The sequence below is a fragment of the Callithrix jacchus genome, chromosome 5, assembly GCF_049354715.1.
Source record: "Callithrix jacchus isolate 240 chromosome 5, calJac240_pri, whole genome shotgun sequence".
NCBI lineage: Eukaryota > Metazoa > Chordata > Mammalia > Primates > Cebidae > Callithrix > Callithrix jacchus.
Window position 1 is genome coordinate 106,332,982 of NC_133506.1, and position 18,326 is coordinate 106,351,307.

General features: G+C 49.1%; 2 protein-coding genes and 1 pseudogene across 2 annotated transcripts; 1 reads left to right on the plus strand and 2 right to left on the minus strand.

Annotated features, from left to right (window-relative positions):
• Positions 6,102 to 6,738, minus strand: LOC100408522 (NME/NM23 nucleoside diphosphate kinase 2 pseudogene; annotated as a pseudogene).
• On the plus strand, positions 8,496 to 18,326 carry TM4SF5 (transmembrane 4 L six family member 5). The gene is made up of 5 exons (XM_002748365.7): positions 8,496 to 8,709; positions 12,443 to 12,523; positions 13,920 to 14,056; positions 14,282 to 14,465; positions 14,542 to 18,326. The coding sequence occupies exons 1-5, from the start codon at positions 8,533 to 8,535 to the stop codon at positions 14,554 to 14,556; spliced, it is 594 nt and encodes a 197-aa protein (XP_002748411.1). The 5' UTR covers positions 8,496 to 8,532; the 3' UTR covers positions 14,557 to 18,326.
• LOC128928092 (vitelline membrane outer layer protein 1 homolog) lies at positions 16,421 to 17,450 on the minus strand. Its single transcript, XM_078375426.1, has 3 exons — positions 17,367 to 17,450; positions 17,065 to 17,207; positions 16,421 to 16,796 (listed from the first exon to the last, which is right to left on the minus strand). Exons 1-3 carry the CDS (start codon positions 17,448 to 17,450, stop codon positions 16,499 to 16,501), a joined length of 525 nt encoding a protein of 174 aa, XP_078231552.1. The 3' UTR covers positions 16,421 to 16,498.

The following is an 18,326-nucleotide window of genomic DNA, read 5'->3' on the forward strand; positions in this document are numbered from 1 at the left end:
AAAATATAAAAATTAGCCAGGCATGGTGGCCCACGCTTGTAATCCCAGCTACTTGGGAGGTTGAGGCAGGAGAATCGCTTGAACTTGGGAGGCTGAGGTTGCAGTGAGCCAAGATGATGCCACTGCACTCCAGCCTGGGTGACAGAGTGAAACTCTGACTCAAAAAAAAAAAATTTTCCGAAACTCACATCCAGTTTTGTAACCAGATTTAATGAAAATTATTTAGACTTATGTCAAGACTTCCCCATTTTGGGGTTTTTATTTTACTTCATCTCTTGGTGAGTCAAGACAATTTCTTTAAAAAAAAAAAAAAAAAAGGAGCCACAGGGTTATTTTGAAATCCAAACATTCTCAAAAATGCAATTCTGTTGCCCTTAACTACAAAATGTAATTTAGACATGTTATAATTTTTTTGGTTGACAAAGCTACCTTACTCCTTTGTCTTCTGACATTCAGTATTTCAGAGAAGACTCTGGCCACACCAATTTTTGTTCCTTTCTAAGTAGCCTTTTTATTTTTTTGAGACGAAGTCTTGGTCTTGTCCCCTAGGCTGGAGTGCAATGGCATGAGCTCTGCTCACTGCAGCTTCCACCTCCCAGGTTCAAGCAGTTCTCCTGCCTCAGCCTCCTGAGTAGCTGGGATTTCAGACACCCACCACACCCAGCTAATTTTTGTATTTTTAGTAGAGATGGGGTTTCACCATGTTGGCCAGCTGGTCTCAAACTCCCAGCCTCAGGTGATCTGCCCACCATGGCCTCCCAAAGTGCTAGGATTACAGGCATGAGCCACTGTGCCCAGCCTCTAAGTAGCCTTTTAAATTCTGCCTAGATGTATCCTTTAATTCAAATATTTTGTCAGGCTGAAACTATGAACTGCTGACTTTTAACATTTTACCTGAGATGCAGTATAACTTTCAACCCACTGACCCTAGTGGATCTATCTATGCTCAGTGATGTCTTCTCCTAATGCAGATGTTTTAACTGTGGTGTCACTTCCACCAGCTCTGTTCTTGTCCTTTGGAGCAGCCAGTTTCTCGATTCTTTTTTTTTTTTTGAGATGGAGTCTTGGCTCTGTCACCCAGACTGGAGTGCAGTGGTGCTATCTCGGCTCACTGCAACCTCTACCTCCTGGGTTCAAGAGATTCTCGTCCCTCAGCCTCCTGAGTAGCTGGGATTACAGGTGCCCACCACCATGCTTGGCTAATTTTTGTATTTTTTTATGAAGATGGGGTTTCGATATGTTGGCCAGGCTGGTCTCGAACTCCTGACCTCAGATGATCTGCTTGCTTCAGCCTCCCAATGTGCTGCAATTACAGGCGTGAGCCACCATGCCCGGCCAGGAGCAGCCAGTTTCTTTGCTCTAAATTGCTGTTCTCTCCAAACATGTATCCTCATCCCTTTGATTGTTTTTATTGCTGGTCCTTTTTCTAATTTTTTTCTTTTGAGATGGAGTCTTGCTTTATCACCCAGACTGGAGTGCAGTGGCGCAATCTTGAATTTGACCCTTTTCCTCTGAATTCGAGATTTTGTCAAGTTTGTCCTCTGCATCCTTCATTTACTTTTTCTGAATTTCAATCCTGTTCTTCACTGCTTCTGATGTGGACTTAATTTTCTTTGTGCATGTTGAGAGAATTCTCCCTTCTCTCCCTCAAATACACGCTAGTGCCTTTTCGTCTCAGCCTTTTCTTTTCTTTTTGAGACAGAGTTTCATTCTTATTGCCCAGGCAGAAGTACAGTGGCACAATCTTGGCCCACTGCAACCTCTGCCCCCAGGGTTCAAGTGATTCTCCTGGCCCAGCCTCCCAAGTAGCTAAGACTACAGGTGCCCACCACCATGCCCAACTACTTTTTGTACTTTTGGTAGAGACAAGGTTTTGCCATGTTAGCCAGGCTGGCCTCAAACTCCTGATCTCAGGTGATCCCCCTGTCTTGGCCTCCCAAAGTGCTGGGATTACAGGCATGAGCCACCGCGCCAGGTCAGCCTTTTCTTTCTTAAGGTATTTTGGTCCTACTTCCAGGAGAATTCTAGTGATGGCCCCAAAAATCTTCCTGAAAATCTCTTGCAAATCCTATAGTAAATATTTCTCCAGAGTACTCTGCTTCTTTCAGTCTTCAGAATTATGTACCCTTCCCTTGTTTGAGAAAATTTTTCAGGCCGGGCGTGGTGGCTTACCCCTGTAATCCAAGCACTTTGGAGGCCAAGGCGGGCAGATCACCTGAGGTTGGGAGTTCAAGACCAGCCTGACCAACATAGTGAAACCCCGTCTTAAAAAAAAAAGAGAGAGAGAGAAAAATTTTCAGAATCCCTACAATGTTTTGTTAACATTATTTCATTCATCCAGAGTTATATAAAAATAATGTAATGAGGCCGGTCATGGTGGCTCACGCCTGTAATCCCAGTACTTTCAGAGGCCAAGGAGGGTGAATCATGAGGTCAGGAGATCAAGACCATCCTGGCTCACATGGTGTAACCCTGTCTCTACTAAAAATACAAAAAATTAGCTGGGCATGGGGGCACATGCCTGTAGTTCCAGCTACTTGGGAGGTTGAGGCAGGAGAATCGCTTGAATCTGGGAGGCAGAGATTGCAGTGAGCTGAGATCTCACCACCACTCCAGCCTGGGTGACAGAGCGAGACTCCATCTCAAAATAATAATAATAATGTAATGAATGCCTGTGGACCACCCCACCCACACAACTATTTTTTTCTCTTCGTTCATCCTCAAAAGAGGCACCATCTCTCAGAATCAGCTTGAGCAACTTGTAGACAAATCGGTGGCTAGCTCTTGGCCCGGCTCTCTGCCCATCCGGACAATGGCTGAATCCCCTCTTCAGGTCCACAGTTGAAAGGGCCGCTATTTGGGACATGATAGTTGCTCTAGTAGTTCAACATCAGTTCTGGTGACTCAGCGTGACCTCTCATTGGCCACCTCCTGAGGACCCGGATTCTCCGTCTCTGGTTCCCAGTCCTTGTGCTTCTCCCTCTGGCACTGTTTCTGAATAACTGTTCTCTGAACACTTCTATTGCCATGGCTTCTGCTCATTTATGGTTTCAGTTGCTTCTGGCTTTTGCTCATTCCCTTCTTGCATACAACTCTCAGTTTGAAGCCACCCTAGTCTCTGATGACTCTCTCAGGTTGTCTCACAGACAAATTTCCCAGTCATGAAGATCCAATTGGTTGATTGGTCATTATCCAGTCAGTGGACCTCTGCTGGATGGAGTTCTCACCTCAGAAGACCTCATAGGCCTCTGGCTACATGTCTGCCTTTGGGTCAGCTACTTGTTCCTCAGTCAACCAGCCGTGGCCTGGATAAAGGGGTCTGTTTCAGGAACCTATTACTGGGCAACAAACCATCCCCCGCTAGATAAAGTCTTTTTTTTTTGAGACGGAGTCTCACTGTGTCACCCAGGCTGGAGTGCAGTGGCGTGATCTTGGCTCACTGCAACCTCCACGCCTCCCAGGTTCAATCGATTCTCCTGCCTCAGCCTCCTGAGTAGCTGGGACTACAGGCACGCACCACCATGCCCAGCTAATTTTTGTATTTTCAGTAGAGAAGGAGTTTCACCATATTAGGCTGGTCTTGAACTCCTGACCTCGTGATCTGCCCACCTCGGCCTTCCAAAGGGCTGGGATTATAGGCATGAGCCACCGTGCCTGGCCAGACAGTCTTAGTGTCATAAAAATATAAGCATTTATTTCACTGATACACACATATGAGTTGGCTGGGGGTCAGGTGATCCAGGGTGGGATCCAATGTGAGCCTTTTGCTCGCATCTTACACCTTCATTTTACTAGTGGGATAACTCAGGCGTGTTCTTCTCATGGCAATGATAGTGACACAGCATGGCAAGTGGCACCACACAATGCCGCTGAAGGCCTAGGCTCAGAACTGGGATATTGTCACTGGTGCCCACATTCCATTCCACCCTTACGGTAGGAGGTACATGCTACCTCTAGTGGGAGGCACCACAAATGGCATAGCCCAGGTCAAAAACGGGAGAATTGAAGAACTGGAGCAGACAGTTCCCTGTTTTATCATATGGCTCTAAGCATGGCAAACCATCTGTACAGAGTCCTTCAAAGGTGGCTGCAGGGATGATAGGCAGTTTCAGAAAGAGGCTGACTGACAAGCGAAAGGATAGTTTCACAAGACTTAAAAGTAACCACCACTAGGGTTTAAAATAAGCCTTTTGGCCAGGCGCAGTGGCTCACACCTGTAATCCCAGCACTTTGGGAGGTCGAGGCAGGGAGATCACCAGAGGTTGGGAGTTTGAGATCAGCCTGACCAACATGGAGAAATCCTGTCTCTTAAGAAAATAACAACAACAACAAAAAAATTAGCCAAGCGTGGTGAAGCACACCTGTAACCCCAGCTACTTGGTAGGCTGAGGCAGGAGAATCACTTGAACCTAGGAGATGGAGGTCATTGTGAGCTGTGATCACGCCATTGCACTCCAGCCTGGGCAAACAAGAGCAAAACTCCATCTCAAAAAAAAAAGCCTTTTAACACTAAGGAGGGCTGGGTGCAGTAGCTCACGCCTGTAATCCCAGTCCTCTGGGAGGCTGAGGCAGGCAGATTACTTGAGGACAGGAGTTCCAGACCAGCCCCACCAACAGGGTGAAACCCTGTCTCCACTAAAAACACAAAAATTACCCAGGCGTGGTGGCCAGTGCCTCTAATCTCAGCTACATGAGAGGCTGAGGCAGGAGAATTGCTTGAACCCAGGATGCAGAGGTTGCAGTGAGCGGAGATCACACCATTGCACTCCAGCCTGGGCAACAGAGTAAGACTCTGTCTCAAAAAAATAAACAGCCTGGCGTGGTGGTGTGTACCTGTAGTCCCAGCTACTTGGGAGGCTGAGGTGGGAGGATTACTTGAGCCCAGGAGTTCTGGGCCATCGTGTGCTATGCCAATCAGGTGTCTGCACTAAGTTCAGCATCAATATGGTGACCTCCAGGGAGCGGGGGACCACCAGGTTGCCTATGGAGGGGTGAACCAGCCCAGGTCAAAAACGGAGCAGGTCAAAACTCCCATGCTGATCAGTAGTGGGATTGCACCTGTGAAGAGCCACTGCACTCAAGCCTGCAGAACATAGCGAGACCCCATCTCTAATAAAAAACAAACAAAACTAAGGAGGGCTGGGTGCAGTAGCCTGTAATCCCAACACTTTCAGAGGCCAAGCTGGAAGGATAGCTTGAGCCTAGGAGTTCGAAACCAGCCTGGGCAACATAGGAAGCCTCCATCTCTAAAAAAAAAACCAACTTATTTTTAATTAGTTGAGTGTGGAGATGTGGGCCTATAGTCCTGGCTATTCAGGAGGCTGAAGTGAGAAGATTGCTTGAGCCCAGGAGGTCACAGCTGCAGTGAGCCATGATGATTTTAGCACAGCACTCAAATCTGAGTGATAGGGACTTTGTCTCAAAAAAAAAAAAAAAAAAGGAGAGTATAAAATCTTTAAAGAAAAGGGACAGAAAACATCAGAAGCAACATGGAAATATTTTTTAAAGCATTAAACATGCCAACAGAAGCAAAACCAAATACATCAGTTATCTTAATCATCTATGAGTCAGAGACAAGTAGTTGGGGGAGGTTCAAAGTATTTTCTTTGTCAGGAGTCCTCTGTCAAGGGGTAAATTCTCCATGTATTTTTCTCAATCCAATTCCTCTGTCTTAGAAATAGCAGAGATTCTGGCCATCAATTCTGAGTGATAAGTTTTCTCCACTTTCCTCCTCTCTGTAGTGGTCTGAATGGGCTGCTGGGAGAAGCTGCATCAGGGGCCACTGGCTGGATACCACTTTCCAGGTGACAGCCTCATTGTGTGCCCTCTGAAGCCCTGTGGCACTTCCTGCTACCCTCATCTCTTCATGGCACTCCCATATCCTACTTGAACTAGGGTTAATTCTATGGGGGCCTTCACTCTCCTGTTTGCTTGTGAGACCCAAATCTGGTTCTCATTCATACAACTGGAAATCGTTACAGTCTCCAGCACAAGGCTCTGTCCCTAGTAAGGGCTTAATGAATTAAATTTCCAAATCAACAAAGACTCTACATTGCAGTTGACACAATTCAAACCAATTCACATATCAAAACTTTTTTTTTTCCAGCTTCCAAAGGCTTTACTGGCAAATATGCTCTACAAAAGAACGATCAATCCTGTTGCTTCTAAGTCAGTGGAATGAAGAGCTGTGTCCAGGGACACACCAAGCCAGGCTGAAGGAGACTGCTGCTGTGTCCCCTCTTATTCATAGACCCAGTCATGAGCACAAGACTTGTAGTCAACCAGTTCTTCAGGCTTAAACCATAGGCTGATTTCTTTGTCAGCACTTTTTACTGAGTCACTGCCATGAGTGCTGTTCCTGCCAACTTGAATGCAGAAGTCCCCACGAATGGTGCCTCGCTTAGAATCTCCTGGATTGGTCTCCCCAAGCATCACTCGGCCTGTCTTCACCACATTCAGCCCCTCCCCGACCATGACCATGATCAGCCCTGAGTTCATGTACTTCACCAGCCCAGGGAAGAATGGGTGGTCTTTCAGGTCAATGCAATGCTGCTTCAGGTGTTCCTCGGAGGCCCGGAGGAAATTCATGGCCATGGGGCGGGACCCCTTCTGCTTGAAGAGCTTGATGATCTCGCCCACTAGGCCAAGCTGCACACCATCCAGCTTGATGGTGCCCTTGAGGTTGGCCACAGTTTGGGAAGCTGGCAGGGCCGGGTGGCAATGCTGCAGTGTGGGAGCCACATATTAAAACTTTCTAAGGAATGATCAGGCTTCAGGCATAGCTGGATCTGCAGGTTCAAATGACATGATCAAGACTTACTATCCCCATCTCTCAATTGTTCTTTCCTCTGGATTGACTTCTCCCCGTAACAGGCAGGCCCTCCCTCATCACAACAGCTGGTTGTGAAGTCATCAGGGGCCAGGCACAGTGGCTCACACCAGCAATCCCAGCACTTTGGGAGGCTGAGGTGGAAGGATCGCTTGAGCTCAGGAGCACTGGGTAACAGTGAGACCTTGTCTCTACTAAAAATAAAACAATTAGCCAGGCACATACCTGTAGTCCTAGCTACTCAGGAGGCTGAGGTGGGAGGATCAATTGAGCCCAGGTGGTCAAGGCTGCAGGGAGCCGTGATCCACTACACACCAGCCTGGGCAACAAAGCAAGACGAAAAAAGGCAGAAGCTGATTCTTACAGAGCTGGCTCAGATCACATGGCTGTTGCTAAATCAAACACCAAGGCTAGCGGGATAGAACACTCTCATCAATCAGGCCTTAGTCCCAAGCCCACTCTGAGAGAGACAGGTAGTGGCCTCAAGAGAAGGAGACGTCAATAATCAAATACTGAGAAGGCGAAATGGTAGGATTATGAGAGCCCACAATCATCTCTTTAATTTCTCCCTAGGAGGAACGCTCCCTGTGGGACTAGCAGAAACGAAGAGGCCACCACACATCTGTTCTGTGCTTCCTAGTTTACAAAATAGTTCTCAGGTGGTCCCACTTAATTCTCACAAGTAGCCCACAAGGCAAGTGGCATCACTTTATTCTTTATTTTTTTATATTTTATTTTTGAGATGGAGCCTCGCTCTGTCACCCAGGCTGGAGTGCAATGGCACTATCTCAGCTCACTGCAACCTCTGCCTCCCACTGCAACCTCTGCCTCCCAGGTTCAAGCCATTCTCCTGCCTCAGCCTCCCGGGTAGCTGGGATTACAGGTGCTCACCACTGCACTCAGCTAATTTCTGTATTGTTAGTAGAGACACGATTTCACCATGCTGGTCTCGAATTCCTGACCTTGTATTCTGCCTGCCACGGCCTCCCAAGTGTTTGAATTAAAGGTGTGAGCCACCACACAAGGCCTGTTTTTTATTTTTTTGAGACAGAGTTTCGCTCGTCACCCAGGCTGGAATGCAGTGGCACAATCTCGGCTCACTGCAACCTCCACCTCCCAGGTTCAAGTGATTCTCCTGCCTTAGCCTCCCAAGTAGCTGGGATTACCGGTGCCCACCACCTCGCCCAGCTAATTTTTGTATTTTTAGTAGAGACAGGGTTTCCCCATGTTGTCCAGGCTAAGCTCGAACTCCTGACCTCAGGTGATCCACCCACCTCAGCCTCCCAAAGTACTAGGATTACAGGCATGAGCCAGCGCACTCGGCTGCAAGTGGCATCACTTTATACAGATGAGGTAACTGAGACATATTAAGGGGTTTGGCTTAGTTGCGAAGCAGGTATGGAATCAACAGAGGGGCTGTGGAGGAGTGTGCAGAAAAACGGGAAGGCATGAATCCAGGGTAGTGTGTTCAAGGCCTCCACCTCATCCACCACCACATCCTCCCTTTATCTCAGGGCTGCAGCCCTCCGCCTCTGCGTCCACCGTGCCTGCGACCTGTGCCTCTCTCCCTTATCATTCTGATCCTGCCAGTTTCTGCCACACCTCTTTCCGACCTTTGCTCCTTGCTCCAGGGTTGTTTTCCTCTGGACCTGGGAACCTCCGGCTTACTTTCACTCACTGCCTGCCCTTCCTAACATCCCACAATGTGCACGGGAAAGTGTGCCCGCTGCGTGGGACTCTCCCTCATCACCCTCTCCCTGGTCTGCATCGTGGCCAATGCCCTCCTGCTGGTGCCTAATGGGGAAACCTCCTGGACCAACACCAACCATCTCAGCTTGCAAGTCTGGCTCATGGGTGGCTTCATCGGCGGGGGCCTAATGGTGAGAAGGTTGGCAGGGGAGCCCAGACCAGGTGGCTGGGTGCTACCTAAGGGGTTCTGAACAGGAGAATCAGGGAGAGAGGAGTAAGGATAGTTCCTTGGGAGAGGATGGCAATGGCTTGGTGGATACTAAGAGCCCTCTGGAGTCAGTCCTGGAAGAGCCCCAGTGTCCCAAGCTGAAAGTCTGAAGGGAACAGAAAGGACGAGAGCCTCACTGCTCTAAAGAGCTCCCCTACCTCATAGGGAGCATGTCCTGCCTGTCCTCCCTGTTTCCACTGTTGAGCAGATGCTGAGAACACCTCACTACAAGGGTGGCGGCAGAAGGAGCAGCTGGTTGTCAGAGACATCATCAGACGGGATAATAACAGGCATGAGGATGGGGTGCAGCAAAATTACTCAGAGCTGGCCAGGCATGGTGGCTCATGCCTGGAATCCCAGCACTTTAGGAGGCCAAAGCAGGCAGATCACGAAGTCAGGAGTTCAAGACTAGCCTGGCCAATATGGTGAAACCCTGTTTCTACTTAAAATACAAAAATTAGCCAGGCCTGGTGGTGGTCGCCTGTAATCCCAACTACTCGGGAGGCTGAGACAGGAGAATTGCTTCAACTCAGAGGCAGGGGTTGCAGTGAGCCAAGATTGTGCCACTACACTCTAGCCTGGGCAACAGAGCAAGACTCTGTCTTGGGGGAAAAAAAAAAAAAAGAAATTACCCAGAGCCAGGACTGACATCACAGATCAGTCATCCTCCCCTGCCTCCACATCCATTCACTCTCACCCCGTATTTCTGGAGGCCCAATCTGTGCTGAGTGCTAAGGATAAACTCAGAACTTAGGTCAGAATGGCAGAGAGGATGCCCCCAAGTCATCTTCCGGGAGATAAGAAACTTTTTTTTTTGAGGGGGCAGGGGTGTTGGTTTTTTGGTTTGTTTGTTTGACACAGGGTCTCTTTCTGTTGCCCAGGCTGGAGTGTGGTGGTGCAAACATGGCTCACTGCAGCCTCAACCACCTGGGCCCAAGCAGTCCTCCTACCTAGCCTCCCAAGTAGCTGGAACCACAGGTGGGCATCACCACACCCAGCTAACTTTTAAATTTTTGGTAGAGATGGAGTATCCCTATGTTACCCAGGCTGGTCTCAAACTCCTGGCTTCAAGTGATCCTCCTGCCTCAGCCTCCCAAAGTGCTAGAATTATAGGTGTGAGCCACCAAGCCTGGCCAAGACTAAGATCTGTCGGAAGTGGGGGAAAAGGAGACACAGATTTCCCCAACTTTCTAACCCCCATCTTCCAAGTTTCTATCCATCTAGGGAAACTTTGGGATGATCAACCTGATTTAATATTTTCATGTGATAAAGACAAAAGATCTACCCAGCACAGTTCCCCACTTCTTAGGACGGCTGGCCAATGACATTCTCCAGGGGAGAGCTCACCTTGGTCCCTTTTGCTGGCCACATCTCTATTTGCTAAAAGAGGATACCTCTCCTTTAACCAACAATCCCCTCTTACTCTCTGGAGTCTTTTCTTCTACTCCCTCCTGCCTGGATTCTTGGCTGCTGGACTCTACTCCATCACTCTAAACTCAACCTTCTCTGAGAGTCACACTCCTCTCAGGCTTACACACTTAGCCAGTGTCACAGGGTACTCCCTCTCTAACCTCAACCATCCCTGCCTCCTCACACTCCTCTGCCCCCTCTAACCAGCTTGCTTCTGTGGAGATCCCGAGGCTGCCCTCCCCACATACTCATTCACAGCTGCCTTCCTCCCCACTCTGTGCCATGATCACTCTTAGGAAGCACCGGCACAGTGGTTCATGCCTGTAATCCCAGCACTTTGGGAGCCTGAGGCTGGTGAATCACCTGAGGTCAGGAGTTCGAGACCAGCCTAGCCAACATGGTGAAACCCTGTCTCTACTAAAAATACAAAAATTAGCTGGGGTTGGTGATGGGCGCCTGTAATCCCAGCTACTCGGGAGGCTGAGGCAGGAGACTCACTTGAACCCGGGAGGTGGAAGTTGAAGTGAACCAAGATTGTACCATTGCACTACAGCCTGGGCAACAAGATTGAAACTCCGTCTCAAATAAAATAAAATAAAACAAAACTGCTGGCATGAAGAGCTCCTAGGCAAAGTGGATGCCACTTTTTACAGGATTTTCAGGGAAGGGCTCTATGCAGTGATTTTCAGGGAAGGGCTCTATGCAGGAAGGGCTCTGAACTGAGCCCTAAATGACAAGAAGAAGGTGCGAGTGTTGCAGGCAAGGAACTGGCAAGTCGAAAGCCTAAGGCGGGAATAGGCTCCACACTTCTAAGGATCAGACAGGTGGCCGGCCTAGGTGAGGTGCAACGAAATGAGGTCTGAGGAGGGCAGAGGCCTGGAACACCCCTGAAAGCCACAGTGGAGTCATTTGAATTTTTATTATAAGTACAACAGAAAACTATTGAAGGAATTTTTACACTCTTTTTTTTTTTTTTTGATGTTTTAAAACTTTTTATTGAAGTCATACAGACAAGTACCCAGATCCGTAGTACACAGCTCAACACATTTTTAAAAAGTGAGCATATCTGAGCCCAGGTCAAAAACCAGATCATTACCAGAAGCCCAGACATGCCTCTTGCCACACACAAAACCCAGAATTACCTCACCAACAAGGGTAACAACTACTCTGTCTTCTTTTTTTTGAGACAGAGTTTTGCTCTTGTTACCCAGGCTGAAGTGCAATGGCGTGATCTTGGCTCATTGCAATATCCGCCTCCCAGGTTCAAGCAGTTCTCCTGCCTCAGCCTCCCAAGTAGCTGAGACTACAGGCATGCACCACCATGCCTGGCTAATTTGTGTAGTTTTAGTAAAAACACAGTTTCACCATGTTGGCCAGGCTGGTCTCGAACTCCTGGCCTTGTGATCCACCCACCTCGGCCTCCCAAAGTGCTGGGATTACAGGCATGAGCCACCGTGCCCAATTATTCTGTCTTCTAACCCCATAGACTAGTTTGGCCTATTTCGAACTTTACACAAATGGAATCATAGAGTATATGTTCCTTTGTGTCTGGCTTCTTCTTTTTTTTTTTAAGACAGAGTTTCCCTCTTGTTGCCCAGGTTGGAGTGCAATCTCTGCCTCCCGGGTTCAAGCCATTCTCCTGCCTCAGCCTCCCAAGTAGCTGGGATTACAGGCACCTGCCACCATGCCCGGCTAGTTTTGTATTTTTAGTAGAGATAAGGTTTCTCCATGTTGGTCAGGCTGGTCTCAAACTCCTGACCTCAGGTGATCCGCCCACCTCCGCTCACAAAGCGCTGAGATTATAGGCATGAGCCACCGCCCCCTGCCTCTGAGCCAGTCTTGACACCATGTCAGCTTGTTCTCTCATGAAATCCTGAGAAAAGACCTGTGAGGTAGATCTTCCAGACCCATTTACACAGGGCAAAACTGAGACCCTGAGAGAGGAATCAATTCATAGCATGTGAAGTAGTCCCCCTGACATCCATTCAATAGGGTAACTACTATGTGCCAAGATTGGGGAAAATAATGATATTGGGTGCTACCCTCTAGAGACCACAGTCTGGACAGAGATAAAGTAGGCACATAAATAAGGATAAAGCAAAGTGAAGCCCAGCAGAGCTCCAGGAGAAGCAGAGATAATAAGGTCTTCTACAGTCCAAAGGGCTTTAGGTCAAGGCAGCTTCCCGAAGGACATAAGCACTGATGCAAGGCCTGGACATGCTATAACGATGACTCTTGTCCCACAGGTTCTGTGTCCGGGAATTGCAGCTGTGCGTGCAGGAGGCAAGGGCTGCTGCGGCGCTGGGTGCTGTGGAAATCGCTGCAGGGTAAGATCCAAATCAAGAAGGAATTCCGGGCTGGGTGTGGTGGCTCATGCCTGTAATCCCAACACTTTAGGAGGCCGAGGTGGGAGGATGGCTTGAGCCCAGGAGTTCTAGACCAGCCTTGGCAACATGGCAAGACCCTGTCTCTACTAAGAATACAAAAATTAGCTGGGTGTGGAGGCACACACCTGCAATCCCAGCTACTTGAGAGGCTGAGGTGCGAGGACCGCTTGAGCCCAGGTGGTCGAGGCTGCAGTGAACAGTGATCACACCACTGCACTCCAGCCTGGGCGACAGAGTGAGACCCTGTCTCACAGGGAAAAAAAGAAAAAAAAAAAGAAATTCAGACTCAGTTTCCACACATGTTCTTGCAGAGCCACGGTACTCTCTATGGAATTTCTACCTATACAAACTCCTCTGTGAGTCCCAGGCTCCACGCTACCCCTGCCTGGCACCGGCAAATCTCAAATCTCAATGATCCAGAGGGGTATGGGAGTTGGGGGGCAAGGGGAGACTATAATCCTGGTGAACCTCAGCGGCCACTGGCTCTTAGGGCTAGGCTAACTCCAAGTCAGGGGTTTGACAAGAAATGTATACATATATATACATGTATATATATGTATACATATATATACATACATACAAATGTATATATATACATATATACATTTGACAAGAAATGTATATATGTGTATATATATATATATATACATGTATATATATTACATATATATACATACACATACACACACACATACATACATACAGGTGTGAGCCACCGTGCCTGGCCCCGGAAATGTATTTTAAATCTGACTCTGTTTTTAAAAGAAAAAAAAAAAAGAAGAAATTAAAAAAAAAAAACAAACACTGATTTAACCCGATTCCTGTTTTTAAAAGGAAAAAAAAGAATAAATTAAATCTGACTTGAGGCTGGGCACAGTGGCTCACGCCTGTAATCCCAGCACTTTGGGAGGCCAAGGAGGGCAGATCACCTGAGGCCAGGAGCTCGAGACCAGCTTGGCCAATATGGTGAAACCCCATCTCTACTAAAAATATAAAAATTAGCCAGGCGTGGTGGCCGGCGCCTGTAATCCCAGCTACCTGGGAGGCTAAAGGAACGAGAATGGCTTCATTCTGTTAGGCTGTGTAGAGAAAAAAGAAAGAAATGAGAATGGCTTGAACCAGGGAGACAGAAGTTGTAGTGAGAGTGAGACCGTGTCACTACACTCCAGACTGGGCGACAGAAAAGACTTTGTCTAAAATAAATAAATACATAAATAAAATTAAAATTAATTTCCACCTGACTGGAGCAGAGCTCGATGTGTGAGGGCTGGTGCTGAACGCTGTCACCCACAGGTGGGGGCATTGGGCCTTACCTCCCCTTCCACGCCATATTCAGATGCTGCGCTCCGTCTTCTCCTCCGCGTTTGGGGTGCTTGGTGCCATCTACTGCCTCTCGGTGTCTGGAGCTGGGCTCCGAAATGGACCCAGATGCTCAATGAAAGGCCAGTGGGGCTACCACTTCGAAGACACCGCGTAAGGCTTAGCCTGTATTCGTGCCCTCCATTCTCTGCCTCTTCCCTCCGGCCCTTACCCCGTGGACTGGGACAACTGGGTGGGACTCGGCTTCGCCAGCGCTCGCTCCACGTGGGCCACCCCGGCCTTTGCAAATCCCCTGGGACTCGTTCCCGGGGCTGGGGAGGGGTGGGGAGTAGCGCACGCGCATGCCGCCTCTCCCACGTGACCTTGCCCCGCCCACAGGGGAGCCTACTTGCTCAACCGCACTCTATGGGATTGGTGCGAGGCGCCCCCTCGCGTGGTCCCCTGGAACGTGACGCTCTTCTCGCTGCTGGTGGCCGCCTCGTGTCTGGAGATGGTACTGTGTGGGATCCAGCTGGTGAACGCGATCATCGGTGTCTTCTGTGGCGATTGCAGAAAAAAAAAGGTGGGATGGCGTGGGGTGGAGTTGTAGAGGGAATCTGCCTGGTCCTGGCTGCGTTCTCACCTTCTCTTTTCCGCAGGACACCCCTCACTGAGGCTCCACTGACCGCCGGGTTACACCTGCTCCCTCCTGGATGCCTGCGTGGCCCGCTCACTCCCTGGCTCGCTAGAATAAACTGCTTTGAGCTCTCTTCCCTGTCTCAGATTGTGGGCTTTGGGGCCCCTGCACTCCACTTGTTACTTTTTTTTTTTGAGACGGAGTCTTGCATGGTCGCCCAGGCTGAAGTTCAGTGGCATGATCTCCGCTCACTGCAAACTCTGCCTCCCAGATTCAAGCGATTCTTCTGCCTCAGCCTCCCTAGTAGCTGGGATTACAGGTGCCTGCCACCACGCCTGGCTAATTTTTGTATCTTTAGTAGAGACAGAGCTTCACCATATAGGCCAGGCTGGTCTCAAACTACAGACCTCGTGATCCACCAGCCTCGGCTTCCCAAAGTGCTGGAATTACAGGCGTGAGCCACCGCGCCTGGTCTTACTTTCTTAACAAATAGATCAGGTGTGGTGGCTCATGCCCATAATCCCAACACTTGGGAGGCTCAGGTGGGTGGATCACTTGAGGTCAGGAGTTCGAGACCAGCCCGACCAACATAGTGAAACCCTGTCTCCACTAAAAATACAAAAATTAGCCGGGCATGGTGGCGCACACCTGTAGTCCCAACCACTCCGGAGGCTGGGGCAGGAGAATTGCATGAACCCGGGAGGCAGAGATTGCAGTGTGCCGAGATCGTGCCACTGCACTCCAGCCTGGGCGACAGAGTGAGACTCTGTCTCAAAATAAATAAATACTGAGCTATTTGGTTGTGCTGGAAATAACGATGGTAAACAAGAGGGACAAGTTCTGTGCTCTCAACTTGGCGTTCCAAGGGTGGAAGATAGGCAATTAATTGTTAAAAGGAGCAAAAAATTATTTCAATAGGTAAAAAATACTTTTTTTTTTTTTTTTTTTAAGACAGGGTCTCACTCTATCACTCAGGCTGGAAGGCAGTGGCATGATATCGGCTCACAGTATCCTCCACCTTCTGGGCTCAAGCGATCATCCCATCTCAGCCTCCCAAGTAGCTGGGACCACAGGCATATGCCACCATCCCTTGCTAATTTTTTTGTATTTTTTGTAGAGACGGGGTTTCACCATGCTGCCCAGGCTGGTCTTGAACTCTTGAGCAAAAACAATTCTCCCACCTCAGCCTTCCTAACTGTTGGGATTACAGGTGTGAGCCACCGTGCCTGGCCAATAAGCATTTTTTAAAAGCATGTTAATGGGATTGATATTGACTAATGGAGAGATTCTCTTTTATGATAGGGAAACTTTGAGAAAATTAAATTTGAGCTAAGATCTGGTGGGCTTGCTAACCATCTGGATATTTGGGGGATTATAGGCAGAGAGAACAGCAAGGACAAAGGTCTTGAACAAAAAATCAGTATTTAGGAAGACTACTGTTTGGGTTTTGTAGGCAAAAATAATGAAAACTATGGAAAAGACACTGTAGTCTCTTAAACTCTAGAAAACGAAACTGTAAAGCCATTGTGGCCTTGTCACCTCCTAATTTGGTAGATTTTTTTTTTTTTTTTTTTGGATACAGGGTATCACTGTCACTCAGGCTGGAGTGCAGTGGCCTCATCTTGGCTCATTGCAGCCTCGACCTCCAGGGCTCAAGCAATCCTCCTGCCTCTGCCTCCTGAATAGCTGGGACTATAGGCACACAACACCACACCCTGCTAATTTTTGTACTTTGTGTGGACAGTGTGTTTAAGTGTGTTTTTCTGGACTATGAGTCCATATCTTTCAGCAATCTACCATGGACCCCTGAGACCAAACCCAAATGTATGCCTCGCCAAATGCTAAGTTAGGAGGGAGAAAGAAGACGCAGTTCCCCATCTCTAAAACAGGTGAAACCAAAGTCAGCTTGGAGAAGCTTTAATAGCAGGAGGTGGGACTAGCCTCCCGGCCCAGAAGAGAGATGCAGCTGCGTGCGCCTTTCAACTGCGGCAGCAGAAAAAGAGCGCGTCGTTCAGTGCAATGTCATCGCCGGAGCCCAAAGGCCCCTCGATCTTGGTCTGCAGGCCGCACACACCCTTGGGGCAAGGGGGACTCCAGTCTCCAAAGTCTCCCCAGCTCAGCCCAGGCCCCTCCAGTTCCTTGCCGTCTGAACAGCGGAAGCGCACGTTGTTCGCTGCTGTGTCATCACCTTTCCTGATAGGTGGTTCCACGCGAAGCGAGAAAGCCACCAGGAAGCTGCTGCCGGGACACCACGATGGCTCATTCCACTCGCCCCACCTGCAAGGGAAATGGAGATGCGCTGGCTTTGCGGGCGCCCCCGTTGACCAACAGGCCGATCACCTCTTGGGACTTTCCAAGCCAAGTGCTGTCGACACACCCTGGTAAGCTGGGTCTAGCTCTCTGACCTCCACCCCCAACCCCGGTCTATACTGGCCTATACTGCCCTATAGCCCTGGAGGAGCTAGCCTGCCTGTCGCGATGCAGTGTGTCATAGAAGGTAAGGGACATACCATCACCCCGGGGATCCTTGGCCCCTGTGCCCCACCTTCCAGACTTGGACTCTGTCGCGTGTGCATTTCCTAGGGCGTTCCTGAGCGCACAGTGCAGCCTAATCCCATTTAGTGCAGTGTCGTCGCCACGACCTTGGGGAGGCTCCACCTGGGTATCGAGGAGAGGAGCAAGGACGAGTCATGGAATTGCCATCCTTGGCTGGGTGGTCTCAAGCATCTCCGCCCTCTCCAGGACCTAGGCCTGAGCCCCAAACTTGAGCGAGAACCCGCAGGAGAGGAGTCCATCAGGACACATCTCAGGCCAGTCCCAGTCACCCCAGGGACCCCCGTTAGTCACTTGGATGACCGGCCTGTAGCTGTTCTGGCCATCTGTCTGTGCACAGGTGCAACGCGTCCACCCCAGCAGCAGCAGCAGCTCCATCCTGCAGCCTCTGAATCCCGCCTCCTAAGCAGATTTATATCAGTTTGGCCCCTGCGAGGGCTCCAATTGCAGAACGGCCTCTCAGATTAAGTGAAACCCAAAACTAACCCACTCTTGGAACCCAGCAGACTTGATTTCCTGCTCCCAGGGGCAGAGGCTCACAGAGCTACGGGAGAAGGGGCAGTGAGAGATGGCATGAACTGAAATAACCATCAACTATTGAAAGTTTACTATAGGCTATGAATTATGGTTCCAATTTCCGTCTTTTGACTAGACATCAGGATGAATGCACTTTCATATACTGTAGTCAGTTAATTTAGAGACGTTAGAAAACCATGGCCAGGTACAGTGGCTCACGCCTATAATCCCAGCACTTTGGGAGGCACAGGCAGGTGGATTACCGGAGGTCGGGAGTTCGAGACCAGCCTGACTAACATGGAGATACCCTGTCTCTACTAAAAAAAGCAAAAGTAGCCAGGATTGGTGGCCCATGCCTATAGTCCCAGCTACTCAGGAAGCTGAGGCAGGAGAATCGTTTGAACCTGGGAGGCAGAGGTTGACGTGAGCTGAGAGCAGGCCACTGCACTCCAGCCTGGGCAACCAGAGTGCAACTCTGTCAATAAAGAAAGAAGGAAGGAGAAGCGAGAGAGTGAGGGAGGGAAGGAGGAAAGGAAAGAAGGAAGGAAGGAGGGAGGGAGGAAGGGTGAGGGAGGGAGGAAAGGAAAGAAGAAACGAAGGAAGGAAGGAAGGAGGGAGGGAGAGAGGGAGGGAGCAAACCTTTTGTGCTAACTTGTAGACCTATGCCTAGCTTTAACATTAAATCTCTTCCTAACAGATTATTTCCTGCTTCTGGAATTAAATAAAAGTTGAATGCAA

What these genes read in the sequence shown, in the direction of transcription:
- TM4SF5 (XM_002748365.7), top strand. Translation starts at nt 8,533, where the DNA reads ATGTGCACGGGAAAGTGTGCCCGCTGCGTGGGACTCTCCCTCATCACC. An exon ending in TCATCGGCGGGGGCCTAATG is followed by an intron (nt 8,710 to 12,442) that starts GTGAGAAGGTTG and finishes CTTGTCCCACAG; the next exon opens with GTTCTGTGTCCGGGAATTGC. An exon ending in TACCACTTCGAAGACACCGC is followed by an intron (nt 14,057 to 14,281) that starts GTAAGGCTTAGC and finishes CCCCGCCCACAG; the next exon opens with GGGAGCCTACTTGCTCAACC.
- LOC128928092 (XM_078375426.1), bottom strand. Translation starts at nt 17,450, where the DNA reads ATGGAGCTGCTGCTGCTGCTGGGGTGGACGCGTTGCACCTGTGCACAG. An exon ending in GCTACAGGCCGGTCATCCAA is followed by an intron (nt 17,208 to 17,366) that starts GTGACTAACGGG and finishes GCAATTCCATGA; the next exon opens with CTCGTCCTTGCTCCTCTCCT. An exon ending in ACAGAGTCCAAGTCTGGAAG is followed by an intron (nt 16,797 to 17,064) that starts GTGGGGCACAGG and finishes TTTCCCTTGCAG; the next exon opens with GTGGGGCGAGTGGAATGAGC.